Genomic DNA, 16,632 nt, shown 5'->3' with positions numbered 1-16,632 from the left:
CCCAGCACTTGGGAGGCAGAGGTAGGCCTATCTCTATGTGTTCAAGGCCAGCCTGCTCTACATAGCAAGTTCCAGGTCAGCTAGGGCTACAAAGTGAGACCATGTCTCAAAAAACAAAAGCAAGTAAATGTGTGTGGGGTGTGCTAGTGCATGTGTGGTCAGAGGACAGCTTTGGGGAGTTAGTTTATGCCCTCCCCTTTACTAAGGCAGATCTCTTTTGTTTCTGACACTGTGTTTCATATTCCAGGTTAGCTGGGCTATGTGCTTCCAGCCAACCCTCCTGTCTCCTTCCCCCTGGAGAAGTGCTGAGGTTACAGATGCATGCTACTGTATCTGGCTTTTTACATGGGTTCCAGGTAGCAAACTGAGGTCCTTAGGCTTACTCAGCTAGAACCTTTACCTGAGCCATTTCCCCAGTGCCACCCTCTCCCCTGAATTATTTTGTTTGAGACATGGTCTCATGCATGCAAGGCTAGACTTGAACTCACAATGTAGCTCAGGATGACCTTGAACTTCTGATCATCCTGCTTCTACCTCTCAGTAACATGGTGTGCCACTACTCCTAGCTTTATTGATTTTATTGAAAATCCCAGGGCTTCATGTAGGCTAGGCAAGCATTGTACCAACTGAGCCTCGTCCACAAACCTCAGAACACACTTAGGGGTTGGGAATTTAACTCAGTGGTGGAGCGCTTGCCTAGCAAGTGCAAGGCCCTGAGTTCGATCCTCAGCTCCAAAACAAACAAACTTTTAAAGCATTAGTCATTTTACTTCACACACAGAAAACGATGTAAGAAGGGGACTCCAATGTGAGTCTTGGGCTAGAGAGATGCTACAGTAAAAAGCACAGGCTGCTCTTGCAGAGGTCCTGAGTTCATTCTCAGCATCCACATGGTGGCTCACAGCCCTCTGTAACTGGAGTCCTATGGGATCAGGTCCCCTCTTCTGATACACCTTACCAAAAAAGAACGAAGGAAAGGTGAGTCTTTGGAGAGAATGAACTGTAAGTTACATCGGTAATTGTCAAATTGCTTGTTTGATGCCTATAGTGATGACTGTGTTCTACTTCACTAATGGACTGACAGATGTTGGGAGATGTTTAGAGACCAGCCAAGAGTAAGCTTGTCAGGTGGTATGAGCTGATGGGAGCTGCTCTCTGTTCCAGAACCTTGGGCTATACCATTTCTAGAGAAACGCAGAACCTGCAGGTGCCTTACTTCGTGGATAAAAACTTTGACAAGGCCTACAGAGGAGCTTCTCTTCGTGACCTGGAGAAAACAATAGAGAAAGATTATATTGATTACATCCAGACAAGCTGTTGGAAGGAGAAACAGCAAAGTAAGTAAGGCCGAGCAGGCTGTCATGAGGTCTCCCCAGCCTCCTGACCCCTCTCCTCTGCTGGTGAACAGAGACAGGGGACAGACCCCTGCCCCCCAGCTACTACTGCAAAAAAGGGACGCTTATTGACATGTGACCAGGATTGGAAAACTTAGAAACTCGGCATCACTGTATTCTCCTATTGTATTTTCTTCTCTCTGCCACCTACCCCACAGGGGATGGGCTTACTGCATAGCCCTAGCTGACTTATTACTCACTGCATGGATCAGGTTGGTCTCAGAGATCTGCCTGGCTCTGCCTCTAGGCTGCCCGTATGTAGCCCTGGATTTTGATATTCCTGAGGACTTAGATTAGAGGTATGCCCTGGCTATGCCACCTTACTACCTGCTTTTTTTTCTTTTAAAAAATTACTTTTATTTATTTGTGCAAGAATGTGTACAAGTGCCCCAAAGTATGTGTGGCAGTCAAGGGACACTGTGTGGGACTTTGTGGTTGAATGTTGCTCTTCCTGTTGTGTCCTAAGGTCCCTAACCTCACCAGTCACTGCCCCCCATTTTGCATCCCAAGCTTTTTCATGAAGTTCTCGGTGCTATCTGCTTTCCTTCACAGTCCCTAAATCCCACATTCCCTAGAGAGAAATCTGACGGAGCCAGCCTCCCTTATTGAGTCAAGTCAGAAGTTTAGAAGTTGTAGGCATGAGCCAAACATTGGTGGTGGACGCCTTTCATCCCAGCACAAATGAATTTCTCACACACACACACACACACACACACACACACACACACACACACACATTTGCAAAGTAACTGCATCTTGGCTTTGCAAACTGGACTTTGGTTGATTTTTTTTTTTTTTCCAAAGCAAACTATAACTCATCTTCTAAGCTTTATTACTGGATGTCTATAAATGTGTACTTACAAAATTAGCTCTTTGCTCACAGTGCTTCTAAGCTCTTGCTGACCCATCACGTACTCCTACCCCTCACTGAGTTAACCCGCCCTTCCTGTGTGTTCTTAAAGCACTTGGCTCTTCCGGCCACCACAGTACTGATCAATAGCATTAGTGATCCATTAAGTGTGTTCCCTCTGCAGGACTGCTGGTCCCAGCACAGATTGTCTTACTAATTCTGTGTCCTGGGCTGCGGGCACAGTCCTGGCTTCAGAACAGGTGTTCAACACATGTTGTTAGAAAAGTTTCTCATACTGGAAATCTGTGCACTGATGAGGAATGTGAGTAAGGGATCAGTGCTGATGTATTATCCTCCCCCTCAGGGACTTTGCCCCTGCCCTCTATTTCTACAGGGCAGCCTCGCTACCTTCTCAAATAAGGGGCAGTCAACAGGATAAGGAAGTTGCTTTTACCTACCTCATTGTTAAATTAGTTTTGTTTGTGTTGGTTTTTCTGAGACAGGATTTCACTATGTAGCTCTGACTATCCTGGAACTCACTATGTAGACCAGGCTGTTTAAATTGGGTTTTATCTTTTAGAAATCAAGAAAAAGCTGGGTGTGCTGGTGTAGGCCTGTGAGCCCAGCACTCGGGAGGCAGAGATAGGAAGATTTTGAGTTTTAGGTCAAGGGTAGCCATAGCTTCATAGTAAGACTCTGTTTTGGTGAGGTGGGTCAGTGGGTAAAGGCGATTGACACCAAGCCTGACTTGAGTTCAATCCAGGACCCAGAAGTAGAAAAAGAGCTGACTCCCAAAGTTGCTCTCTGACCACCACATACATGCTGTGATTCATATGAGGGTGCACACACCCAAAAAGAAATGGAATTTAAAAAAAAAAAAGGAAAAGAACAAGAAATTGGGAAAGAGTTCGGTGTATAGTCCAGACTGGCCTCAAACTCACAGAGACTCTCCTGCCTCTCCTTTTGAGTGCTGGACTTAAAGATGTTCCCCATCAAGGCCTGCCCCAGGAAAAAATTTAGGAGCAAAAGTCTATGTGGATCTAAATCAGGTGAAAGCCACAGTAATGTGTCCTAAGCATCCCCTTTGTATTGGGGACAGGAATGGTTTGAATTTTATTGCTTTCTGTAAGAACTACAGGAGAATCTGCATTTTGCATTCTACACACACACACACACACACACACACACACACACACACACACACAAATAAACAAATCCATTGAATGAGCCTGATGGGTACAATTCCCCAGTTCTGAATGGAGGTTGTCAGCACATACTCTGAAACAAATGTATTCCTAGCATTTAAACAGGGTGGTTCTGTGGAGCCTCCACACCACCCCAGTGCCATTTGAGAGGCAGCATCTGCCCTCTGAATCCAGCAGCAAGTGCAGCCAGGAAGGTTAAATTTAGCACTTTGAGGTTGTAAAAATAAACTCACTGAGAACAAAGTTCACTCTTGGCAAAATACCAAATGGAAATTTTATCAAGGGTAGCCATTGTCTTTGAAAGTCTTTATTATTCCTTTCATTTGCTTTTCCCTCGAATGCCTAATATAGGTGATTTTTTATGAGTATTCTTTTGCTTGGGTGATAATTGTCCTGTGAACTCTTTCATAGATATAGCTGCATATTATACATACTGCCGGGAAAGTGCCTCCTAGCCTGGTCCATCAAGAGCTGAGTGAGTGCTGGCCTTCACTGAGTACTTCTTTTCGTGCCCTTGAGCAGGATAGCAGAGTGGATAGAATCCTAGGCTTTGAAGTGGGGGAAAGAATTCATTTCCTACTGAGAGGTTGTGTGGTGTGTGTGTAGCTTAGAGCAGTGACTGGTGAACACCTTATCCCTAGTGGTCCATGCTTGAACAGCCTCACACAATAGACTGAAGGGCAGTGTTCCATGGGACTGGGGTGTGGGTAGTTTCAATTGAAAAGGATATTTTGTTTGTTTGTTTTCTTCTCCTGTTTTCTCCCTTTTTGTTTTCTCCTTTGTTAAGGAGAAAAGGTATTTTATTGATCCTGCTCCTCCCAAAGACTTTTTTCTTTCATTTTCCTTGTAATTATTGAATCCTGGGGCTGGAGAGCTGGCTAAGTGGTGAAGAGCGCTCAGTGCTCTTCAGAGGCTTCAATTCCCAGCACGCATGTAGGGTGACTCACAACTGTAATGTAACAAGTCCCAAAGGATCCAGCACCTTTTTCTGACCTCCTCAGACTCACGCGTGCCTGTGCACAGTGTACGTATATACACTACATGAGGCACTCATGCATACACATAAAGTAAGCTTTTTAAAGATTCATTCTTTTTTTTTTTTATATGTGAGTGTTTTGTCTGCATGTATTTCTGTACATCACATGTGTGCTTGGTGCCTGCAGAGGTCAGAAAAGGGCATTGGGTCACCTGTAGCTAGTTATGGATGGTTATGAACCATCATGTGAGTGCTGGTAATTGAACCCAGGTCCTGTGTAAGAGCAACAAGTGTGGGCTGGAAAGATGGTCCAGAGGTTAAGAGCACTAGCTGCTCTTCCAGAGGTCCTGAGTTCAACTCCCAACAGCCACATGGTGGCTCACAACCATCTATTGTGAGATCTGGTGCCCTCTTCTGGCGGGCGGGGGTACATGCAGACATAACACTGTGTTTATTAATAAATACGTCTTTTTTAAAAAGAAAAAAAAAAAGAGCAACAAATGCTGTTAACCTTTGACCCATCTCTCCATCCCCTAAAATATTTTTAAGTTATTGAGTATTAACAGAATTTGCTAAAATATTATATTTTTTGAGTAAACCTTTGGCTTTTGCCTCTTCATTGCTCCAAAGCAATGTTGTCTGACTGGGTTTCCATGAGCGTTGTGTAAGCAATCCATGTCTCCTGTGACAGGTATCTTCCTTCAGCTTGTTATAGTGGCTGTCAAAACAGAAAACACTAAGTATCGTCAGTCTCTAATGCCTTCAGGATGAGGACTTCAGAGAATGACACATAAAAGTCAGTGACAAAATAGCATAAGAAGCTTGCCCCAGTGAAGAGCAGAGCCACAAATCTGTTCTGGACACTGGTGTAGCTGTGACTCTAGAGAAACAAAGTGCAGATTGATTTCACAGAAGTCTCCTACATAGAGCCTCCTCACCTGCCAAAGAAATCCTAGGAAGGAGTGCTGAGCACCTAGTGGGGTGCAGGAGCAAAAGCTTAACATTTGGGTGCAGCACACAACCCTCTGCAGAGCCTCATCACCTGCAAGGAGATGGTGCCAAGGCAGGCCCTGGCATGCAGGCGTGTGGGCACCCGCACCAAGGGTAAGAGCACATTGTTCTGCAGCCTGGGAGACCCACTGCCTGCCAAGCCACTGCTGGCTGGAGTCCAGGCCTGCAGTCCATTGTCCAGGGAGGGTTGTCATGCTCAGCCACCCCTCACCCTGGAGCCTGGAGCCCTGCACTTCATCTGCACTTTGGGCCTTACTTGGTGTAAATAGAATCATTGTGAGCAGAAATGCCAAGCAGTGTTTGGTGTTGATTTATTCAGAGGTCCATGCCCATTGTTCCTTCTGGCTGACGGCTAAGGCTAATTCCTGTGTCCTGGTAGTTTGCCGATTAATCAGACAGGTGCGTCTCGTTCCACCAAGAAAAACAAAACCTGTCAGCAAGATGATTAAGAATGGAAGGCATATTTCAAAATGATTAAAATAGAATTTTCACAAGCATGGTCCTTTAACAGCTGCCTGCTGTTGGCAGCTCTCAGAAGTCATTCAAGCGTGCCATCCTGTTAATATGTGGCACACATGACATATCCCCAAAGGTGCATGTCAGGAGTTCCCCCAGAAGGAAGAACTTAAAAGAGAGTAAAAACTCAGACCAACCACCATGGAGTTGGGAAACACAGCAGAGATTATATTCCAGTTAAAAATAGCATGGCCTATTCTATCATGAGGAGAAAATGAAATGTACTTAGTCAAGGACACAGAGGCCACTGGGCCGAGACGATTTCATTTTAAAAGAGCCGTTTGAGTGGGGACCCTCTGAAGATGCTCATCTGCCAGAGGACCCCATGTCGTGTGTGGCTCAGGAGCCTGCAGTGCTGGAGAGAGTGAAGAAGCCGCTGTCTCTGTTGAGATGACAGGAACAGGCGGTGGGGCTCCAGTCCCCATCACGGTACGAGGCTCCTCTTCTGCACATGTGCAGGCCTCCAAGCCTGGGGCCGAGTGTTCTGCTGACAAGAAGCAAGCCTGGTGCTCTCAGAACAGCACAGACTGCGGTCGGGTCATGGGCGGCCTTCACCCTCAGGACCTGGTGCAGTGCCCAGCAGGTTCCTCCAGGGGGAGGGTAGCAGTGCCAGGATGGAGTAGAACAGAGTGGCATGGAAGTGAGGCCTGCTGAGTCTAGAACTACTGAAAGGAAAGCGCTCAGCCTTAACGAAGGAACTGCTACCTGTTGTCTCTTTCAGAGTCTGAGCTGACCAATTTGGCGGGGCTCTACAGAGACGAGCGACTGCGGCAGAGAGCAGAGTCGATGAGACTGGACAACTGTGACAAACTTTCCAAGCTAATCGGCCTCCGGAGGGGCGGCTGAAAGGACGGTGGCCCAGTCAGGGTGGGGCTTCTCTCTTGTTACTATTTCCATTGCAAATTCCATTTTATAATACACGGTAGGAAATGATGACACTTACCACCCGCTAACTTTGTCGGGCAGAGCTGTAGGACATGGAGCCACATTGTCACCATCCAGTTCTTCCAGGCCTGGCTCCCAGGGCAGGGACAGTTCATCTAAGTTACATGAGTGGTGAGGTTTGGACGTGCTCCTCTGTGAATGTAGATCAGGGCATCCCAGAGAAGACCCACATTTCTTCCTTCATCCTGCCTACAGCAAAAGCCCACTCCCTAGGTGTTTCTAGGCTCAGCCAGTGCACGTCAGAGCCTTGATGGTGTCTGCGAGAATTACCCTCTCCCTGCCAGAGTCAGCATCCCCCAGTGTTCAGTTCTCCACTCCCAAGGAGAGTGGAGAGAAATCGAGCTGTTTAGTAGTTTGGTGTTATCCAAGGCTCTGCTGAGACAGGAGCATTAGCAAACTGCCTGATTTGTGGTTTCTTTTTTCTGAGAGAGGTAGCCCAGGCTAGTCTGGAACTCACTATAGAGTCCAAGCTGGCCTTGAATTTGCAATGATCCTCCTGCCTAAGTGCTGGGATTACAGGCCTGACCTGCTATACCCAGGGAGGTTCCTTTTAATTCTTTTGTCATCTCTTTCAGAGGATCTAGGAAGTAAAAGGTGTTGAGCAGGCTGGGCATGGTAACACACCTTTAATCCTAGCACTCACACAAGCAGAGGCAGGCCAATCTTTATGAGCTTAAGGCCAGCCTGGGCTACATAGCAAGTTTCATACCAGCCAAAGTTACATAGCGAGATCTTGTCTCAAAAAAAAAAAAATAATAATAATAATAACAAAAGACAAAAACCCTGTTGATCTGTGACACAGCTGAGTGGCCCGCCCGACAGCAGGAAGCAGGGCTAAGGAAGAAGGTGGAATATAAGGCTGCCAGCTCCTCAGCGCAGGCTCCCTGCCCTTCGGAACTAGCGAGCATTCTGTGTCCCTTCCCCTTTAAGTCGGCATGCAGTGTGGTGGGCTGTACAGGGAGGACAAGTATGCACAGAAGTGCAGTCCTCAAACCCAAGATGAGGCTCAGGCATGGAGACAAAGGGAGGAGCCTGTTTCTGCTCATGGAGGCTGATGTTAGCCTAGCAGTCATTTTGCTTGACTCAGTGACCTGTGCATTTTAGTACAAGGTGATCTCTCATTCATTCAGTGTTTATGGGTGCCTACGGCAACGCAACGGCTTTCACATGTGGTTTGTTCTGCTTTTGTTTTACTTAAAGCCTCCTCATAATTTGTGAAGCTGGTGCATCACCTCTTTTATGAATCAGAACATGATAAATGGTTGCCTGGGTCATATGACTAGGTAAGGAAGTACAAAATGTGAGCAATCATCCTATTTCTCAGGTGATTCTAGCCAGGTTGGCAAAGCAGAGCTTTTTCCCTAGGATGCCTCTGTCCTCAGAACACCTCTGCCCCCGCCCCCAACCCCTGGACCAGCTTGCATCCTTTCCATGGTAGGTCTGTGTCCCTTCAGGACTGCTTACCCACTGGTCTTTTAGAAGCAGGACCAGGGCTGGAGAGATGGTTCAGTGGTTAAGAAGAGTGCTGGCTGTCCTTCCAGAGGACTCAGGTTCAATTCTCAACACCCACTTGGCAGATCCCAACATTCTGTAACCCCAATTCCAGAGGATCCAGCTCCCTCTTCTGGCCTTCACAGACACTGAATGCACATGGTGCACAGACATACTTGTAGGTAAAATACCCATACACATTTTTTAAAAAGCATGACCCTTTGATACAACAAAACCTTCAGAGGAAGAAAAGGCAGCTCTTTGTAGACAAAGGCATTGATTGCTCTGGCTGTGTGATTGTGCCCTCCTGTGGGGGTAGTATCAGACCTGAGAAACTGAGCTGTCCAGATTATCATGAGACTGAATGAGAAGACCAGTAGGCAATTGGTTTATATTTGTCTTTTTTGTTTTTAGATAGGGTCCCATGTATCCCAGACTGGCCTCAAAGTTGATATACAGCCAAAAACTTTGAACTTTTTGTTTGTCTTTCTTTTGTTTTTCTAGACAGAGTTTCTCTGTGTAGCCTTGGCTGTCCTGGAACTCACTCTGTAGACCAGGCTGGCCTCTAACTCAGAGATCCTTCTGCCTCCACCTCCCAAGTGCTGGGATTAAAGGTGTGTGCCACCACACCCGACCCCTTTATGGTGGTGATGATGATTATGTTTGTTTGTTTCAAGACAGGGTTTCTCTGTGTAGCTTTGGCTATCCTAGAACTCGCTCTGCAGACCAGGCTGGCCCTGACTCAGAGCCTCTTCCTCCTGTGTGCTGGGATTAAAGGTGTCCACCACTACTGCCTGAAATCCTCCTGCCTCTACCTCCTGAATGCTGGAGCCACTCCTGGCTTTTGTGGTGCTGGGGAAAGAACCCAAGGCTTTGTGCATGCTAGCCTACTAAGCTACATCCCCAGACTTATCTTCTGAATTCTTTTTTTTCTTTTTGAGACAGGGTTTCTCTGTGTAGCTTTGTACCTTTCCTGGAATTCACTCTGTAGCCCAGGCTGGCCTTGAACTCAGAGATCTGCCTGACTCTGTTTCCCAAGTGCTGGGATGAAAGGTGTGCACCACCACCACCGGCATCTTCCAAATTTTTTGAGAACCTCTTTAACCTATGAGCAACAGGGAATTTTGTTTGTAAAATGTGCTAGGCATAGTGAAACACACCTTTAAACCCAGCACTCAGGAAGCAGAGACAGACGGAATACTGTGAGTTCAAGGCCAGCCTGCTCTACATAGCAAGTTCATAGTGAAACCCTTTCTCAAAACAAACAACAGCAATACCCATATGTTGTAAAATGTACCCATGAACTGAACAAGCTTATGGCTCGGCTAGAAAGTGGACCATCATGAAACTGGTGTGCCAGGGTAACACCCTCCCCTAGATGCCCTTGAATAGTTTGTGGCTACCATGGCAGTGATGAATTATCTGTGGTGATGACACCAGAGTCAATCTAACTCAGCTCCATTAACTGTCACCAACTGTCTGTCCTTATAGCCTGGTGGTACTGTTTTGTTTATTTCTGATAGACTACAGTACTCATATCTTATTTCCTCAAAAGAACTATATTTGCTTTGATTGAGGGGTAGTTTAATCTATTTGGCACTATCTAGAATTGTGTTAAACTCTTAACTCCTTGTTTATAATTTAGATACATTGTCCGCGTGTGGTAAAGTAAGCTCTGTACTCCTGCCTATGTCTTTTATGAGACGTCCTGGCAGTGTAAACCCTTTAGATATGGTTTTGCTGCCAGTGTGGCTCACTGTCAGTGTAGTTTGAGACTACAGAATGGAGACTGATGGGGACGAGGTTAAGAAACAGGGCTCACACAGGACCAGAGACTGACATTCTCCCTGGAAGGAGCCATAGAGCTAGAAGGAGCCCATGTCCTCGTTCATCTGCTTAAGCTAGGAAAACATGTACGCTTCACTGATCAGCTCCAGGCCGCACAGCTTGGGAGAAGTGACCGGTAAGAAAATAGTATCGCTATGCATGCTTATGGGAACTGTTAGAAATGACAAGAAATGCCAAACCCTGCTGGAAACAGGATCCAGCAGGCTGGCTGAGCTGCAGGCTGGCTGAGCTGCAGGCTGGCTGAGCTGCAGGCTGGCTGAGCTGCAGGCTGCTTTCTGTCTTGTCTTCACTCTCCTCAGAACTAGCGCTGCCAGGAGGCCCCTTGAGAACCACCCATAGTCTGCATGCACTGCTCCTCCCAGGAGCTGGCATTTACTTTGTATTCATTTAAGGTATTAGATTGGTGTCCTAATATATTTATTTTGGGAAAGGAACAAGTTACTCTACATCGTAATGTGTGGGCCTGCACTGTTGATAACCTCATGCAGGGGTCACCAAGGAACTGTTGTACACTGGGTCCACATTTGCATCACACTCAGTGTTTGGAGTCAGGAACGACACTTGTGAAAATGCTGAAACATTTGGACACCTGATCCATTGCATCTAAAATGAGTGTATTTTAACAAAGTAAACATTAAACAATTTTATATACAAAATGCAACCTATGGCTTTTCTCTGTTGTCCTTTGACCACAGTCTTCATGCTTGGAGCCACTTTGGACTAAAGATGTGGAATAGTTTGTGTTTAGAATAATACAGAATACTAATGGGATGAATTCCAGATTTTTTTGATGGGGAGTGGTTTTTTTAGACAAGGTTTCTCTGTGTAGCTCTATCTTAGAACTTGCTCTGTAGACCAGGCTGTCCTCAAACTCAGAGATCGCCTGCCTCTGCCTCCCAAGTGCTGGAATTAAAGGTGTGAGCCACCACCACTTGGCTAAGGATTTTTTGTTTTTGTTTTAGATTTATCAATTTTTTAATGTGTATAGGTGTTTTGCCTGCATGTATGTATGTGCACCATGTGTATGCAGTGCCCTTGGAGGCCAGAAGAGGTCGCCAGTTGTAAGCCATCATGTGGGTGATGGAACAGAACCTAACCTGGGTCCTCTGCAGGAGCAGCAAGTGGATGTTTTCTTTTGGATGGAGGTGTTTGGAAACAATTTACATATAAAATTTCAGCAAGAACAATATAAAATGACAACACTCTTACATTAAGAGTGAAAATAAGCCTACTGGTAGTGGTGCATGCCTTTAATCCTAACACTCAGGAGGCAGAAATAGCCAATCTTTGGGAGTTTAAAGTCTACAGAGTGAGTTCTATGACAGCCAGGGCTACACAGCGAAATCCTGTCTTGGAAAAAGAAAAAAAGAACCTGTTGATAAAAATCAGTTCCTGGGTTGGGGATTTAGCTCAGTGGTAGAGCACTTGCCTAGCAAGTGCAAGGCCCTGGGTTTGGTCCTCAGCTTAAAAAATCAGTTCCTATCCTGAAATAAATGTATAACACAACGTGATACCCTGAAGCCGAATACCTAGGAGCAACCTAATCTACTTTTTTTCACTGGAGATGGCGGCAGAGGCTTGGAAACAGCACAGAGGAGAGGAATGAACCCACAGAGAGTGTCTGTAGGTGAAGGGTGCAACTTTACCTGAACCAGAGTCGATTCTGCTAAGGATTCCTTCCGTTCTTCAGATAGCAATGGCAGCTACCACAGCCAGTCCAGATCAAGACTAGGTTTAGCATCAGAAACATCTGTGTTAGTTAACAAGCTCTTTTCTGGCTTTGTTCCTAGTGGCCCATAGTTAGCAAAGTCTTGGTTTAAAAATACCACTCATGGTATTTAATGTTTCATAGTCCAACAGGGTATATCTCCTACTTGGACCAACATACACATGAAACTCAATTCAGCTAAGTCTGAGAACTTCCTGTGTTCTAGGTGGGCTGGGGCAGAGAACAAATGGTACCTACCCCAGAACTCTAGAGCAAATGCCTAGCACAGTAGTTTTCAACCTGTGGGTTGAGACCCCTTGGGAAGTCACGTTTCAGATGTTTACATACGATTCATAACAATAGCAAAATTACAGTTATGAAGTGACATGAAATAATTTTATGGTTGGGGTCACCACAGCACAAGGACTGTATTAAAGGGTCGCAGCATTAGGAAGGTTAAGAACCACTATCTTACTGGTTTTCATTTTGAGGTTATTTTTAAAAGAGGGGGTCCCAGGAAGCCCAGGCTGGCCTTGAACTCCTTATCTTCTTGCCTGGACATCCCTCGTGCCAGGATTACAGGTGTAATTAGACTCACACTCCCAAACCACCATCCACTTACACAGTTGCAGCTTCACCCTCTTGCCTAGTATTTCAGTAACTTGTTTCCATCCCCAGCATTAAAATCATCCAACTTCTAATCATAGATAACATTTTGTTTTGAAGATTTTGTTTTGTTTTGTCTTTTTGAGACAGGGTTTCTCTGTGTAGTCTTGGCTGTCCTGGATCTCCATCTGTAGCCCAGGCTGGCCTCAAACTCAGACATCCACCTGGCTCTGCCTCCTGAGTGCTGAGATTAAAGGCGTGTGCCACCACTGCCTGGTTTGAGTGGGGTTGGCCACAGAAGTAGAGGTAGCTGATCTCCTGAAGCTAGAATTGCATATTAGCTGTTTTGTAAATTGCCTAACATGAGTTCTGGGAACCACATGAACAATACTTGGTTTCATCTCTCTAGTACCACTACCCAGCTCTGTGTGTGTGTATGTGTGTGTGTGTGTGTGTGTGTGTGTGTGTGAGAGAGAGAGAGAGAGAGAGAGAGAGAGAGAGAGAGAGAGACAGACAGACAGACAGACAGACAGATAATTAATCTAGGCCCTTGCATGTGCTAAGTAAGTGCCCTGCCACTGAGCTATGCTGTCGTCGTTGTCTTCTCCTTCTCCTCCTCCTCCTTCTTTTAATATCTGAGAAAGGGTTTCTCTGTCCTGGAACTCCCTCTGTAGACCAGGCTGGCCTCCAACTCACAAAGATCTGCCTGCCTCTGCCTCCCGAGTACTGAGATTAAAAGCATGTACCACCACTGCCTTTAAAAAATTATTTTTTAAAATTTGAGACAGTCTTGCTAAGTCACCTAACTTTGCCTGAACTCATGGTCTTCCTGCCTCAGCCTCCAAGTAGCTGAGGTTATCGGCCTAGAGCAGCAGGGCCAGCTCTGGCTGTCTTTTCTGACTAACCTTACAGTTACTCCGCCGCTGCCACTCTTGCCCCAGGAACTTCACTGGTCCTTCTTTCCGAGGACCGCTTCCCCTTTGGCCAAGAGTTCCCTGTTAGCTCAGGCTTCAGCTAGAACATGTCCACACACACGCTGGGCAGCTTTGGTGAAGTACCCCTTGAACTCCTTATTTGTCTTTTTCTTTTTTTTAAGATTTATTTATTTATTATGTACACAGCACATATGACTGCAGGCCAGCAGAGGGCACCAGATGTCCTTACAGATGGTTGTGAGCCACCATGTGGGTGCTGGGAATTGAACTCAAGACCTCTGAAAGAGCAGCCAGTGCTCTTCACCTCTGAGCCATCTCTCCAGCCCTGTTTTTTTTTCTTAGCACTGTCATAGCTACATGACTACTAATTGTAGTTGATTACTGACACACTCATCCTCTAGCCTAGTTCTGACTGAGATGAGCCTTGAGGTAGCATGCCACCTTCCGAAAGGAGCTGCTCTAGGAGTCTGATGACTGGGTGACCCCAACTGGAACCCAGCAGAGTGTGAATGATGATTGCTGCAAGTTCAAGGCAAGCCTGAGCCATGGTGCAAAGTCAGCAGGAGGGACATACGAAGACTGTCCTAGTTTGCATTTCTATTGCTGTGCAGAGACACCATGACCACAGCAACTCATAGAGAGGAGGCAGAAGTTCAGTCCATTATCATCATGGCGAGAAGCATGGCCGCATGCAGGCAGACATGGTGCTGGAGAAGGAGCTGAGAGTCCTACATCTTCATCTGCAGGTAGCAGCAGGAGACTGTGCCACACTGGGCACAGCTTCAACATGTGAGACTTCAAAGCCCTGCCCCCATCACACACACACACACACACACACACACACACACACACACACACAGTGACACACATCCTCCAAGGCCACACCTACTCCAACAAGGTCACACCTCACAAAACAAAAGACAACAACAAAATCAGTGTGGTGGAACTGGCCTGTCATCCACTTAGGAAGTGGAGACTGGGTCAGGAGTTCAAGGGCAGCCTGGGCTATACAAGACCCTTTCTCAACAAACAGAACAGAAGAAGGAACCTAAGTCCTTTGACACTGTTCCTGTTGAAAACAGGAGAAGAGCTGGGGAGAGCAGGGAAGGTGTGGAGCTAATTGTCAGAGAAAGTGCTTGCCATGAGTTTGGTCCCCAGTAGGTAAGGAAACATGGGTGGGGTCTGTGTCTCCATTCCTGTAGCCAAAAGAATACAGCAGAAGGCTGGAGTGTACTTTTCTGTTGTCTTCCTTTTCTGTAAAAGTTAGACACTTTTAGTTATTTTTATGTGCATGAGACCTTTGCCTGAATAGATATCTGTGTACCATCTGTGCTTGGAGCCTGCCAGCGGCTGGAAGAGGACATCAGATCCCTGAGACTGAAGCTGCATGTGAGTCCTGGGACTTGAACCCTGGTCGAACCAGGGACTGGTTGTCAGAACCTCCTGCCCTTCAGGGTGTTGTCCCAAATACATTCGAGGGAGCCTGTACAGACTGATGGGGTGAACATCGAGTGTCGAGGACATGAAGCAACATCTCAGGAAAGATCCGAGAGAGGGAACACAGCACAATTCATGGAGGCATCCTAGGGATCACTACCATGGAGGAGGGCCACTGGAGCTTTGTCTGGGTAACTCAGATGAACAGCCTCATTTACTAGACAAGTTCTGTGCAAGCTCTGTGTGGGGGCCTCAAACTTCAGGGCACCTTAGGCATATGCTGTCCAATGCAGTTACCACTAGCTACTTGTATCTATTGGAATTGTGGGCTGAGGATGTAGCTCAGAAGTAGAGTTTCCTAAAATAGAAATTCTAACTAAAGTTGTTGTTTTAAACAAACAAGAAAAAAAAAAAAAAAACCCACAAAAACCAAAAACTTTAAAAATCCTTAGGCGGGGGCTGGAGAGATAGCTCAGTGATTATGAGCATGCATGACTCTTCCAGAGGACCAGAATTCAGTTCCCAGCACCCATATCACGTGGCTCACAACTACCAGTTCTGGGGGATCCAACTCCTCTGGCCTCATGGACACTTGCACACATATGCACACACACACACACACACACACACACACACACACACATTAACAATTTTTTCAAAAATTAAAAACATAAAGGGGGTGGGTGAGGGGGTGGGGGAGAGGCTGGAGAGATGGCTCAGCGCTTAAGAGTACTGGCTGCTCTTCCAGGGGTCCTGAGTTCAATTCCCAGCAACCACATGGTGGCTCACAACCATCTGTAATGAGATCTGGTGCCCTCTTCTGGCTTGCAAGTATACATGTAGGCAGAATACTGTATACAAAATAAATAAATCTTTAAAAAAAAAAAACTTAGCCAGACAGCTGTGGTGCACGCCTTTAATCCCAGCACTGTGGAGGCAGAGGCAGGCGGATCTCTGTGAGTTCAAGGCCAGCCTGGGCTACAGAGTAAGTCATCAGAAAAGATGCAAAGCTACACAGAGGAAACCCCATCTTGAAAAACCAAAACCAACCAACCAAACAAACAAAAAACCTTAGGCACCTGGGGCTGGAGAGATGGCTCAGTGGTTAAGAGCACTTACTGGCTGCTCTTCCAGAGGACCGACATGGCAGCTCACAACTGTCTGTAACTCTAGTTCCAGGGGATCTGACAACTTCACACCAATTCACATAAAATAAACTTAAATAAAGATTTTGGAAAAACTTAAGCACATGACTGGAGAAATGGCGTTTAGGAGCACCTGCTCTTTCAGAAGGCCCAGTGCCCACAGAGTGGCTCACAACCATCCCTAACTTCAGTTCCAGGGAATCTGAGCCTCCACTCTGACTCCCCACAGGCACCAGGCACAGACTTTGTGCACAGACATACATGCAGGCAAAACACTCAAAAAAATCTCAAAAGAATTTTTTTTCTGAAATTCTTAAGCCCATGGGTAACAGTTTGAGAACCAGGTATAGCTAGTGACTCCCTTCAGGACAGTATAGACTGTAGACTGTGTCCACTACAGGGTGTTCTAATGACTGTTCTGCTGCTTTAGCCAACACCCCCTCCCCTTGTTTTTTGTTTTGTTTTTGAGACAAGGCCTCACTGTGTAGCTCTGGCTGTCCTGGAACTCGCAGAGGGCTGAGATTAAAGGCATCAGCCATCACGCCCGGCGTGGTGTTGTTGTTTT

The 16,632-nt window shown here is 46.3% G+C and overlaps 1 protein-coding gene across 2 annotated transcripts in view; it reads left to right on the top strand.

Annotated features, from left to right (window-relative positions):
- Dnajc18 (DnaJ heat shock protein family (Hsp40) member C18) overlaps positions 1-7,353 on the top strand; it is a 37,444-nt gene extending 30,091 nt beyond the window's left edge. For both annotated transcript variants that reach the window (XM_036204840.1, XM_036204841.1), the window contains 2 exons: positions 1,165-1,337; positions 6,674-7,353. In XM_036204840.1, coding sequence (XP_036060733.1) covers positions 1,165-1,337; positions 6,674-6,798 — 298 coding nt within the window. In that variant the 3' untranslated portion in view covers positions 6,799-7,353. The remainder of the gene's footprint in view (positions 1-1,164; positions 1,338-6,673) is intronic.
- The last annotated feature ends 9,279 nt before the right edge of the window (positions 7,354-16,632 follow it).

This window comes from Onychomys torridus, chromosome 13 (assembly GCF_903995425.1).
Source record: "Onychomys torridus chromosome 13, mOncTor1.1, whole genome shotgun sequence".
NCBI lineage: Eukaryota > Metazoa > Chordata > Mammalia > Rodentia > Cricetidae > Onychomys > Onychomys torridus.
The sequence above is the reverse complement of the archived record's forward strand: the minus strand, read 5'-3'. Positions and strand labels throughout refer to the sequence as shown.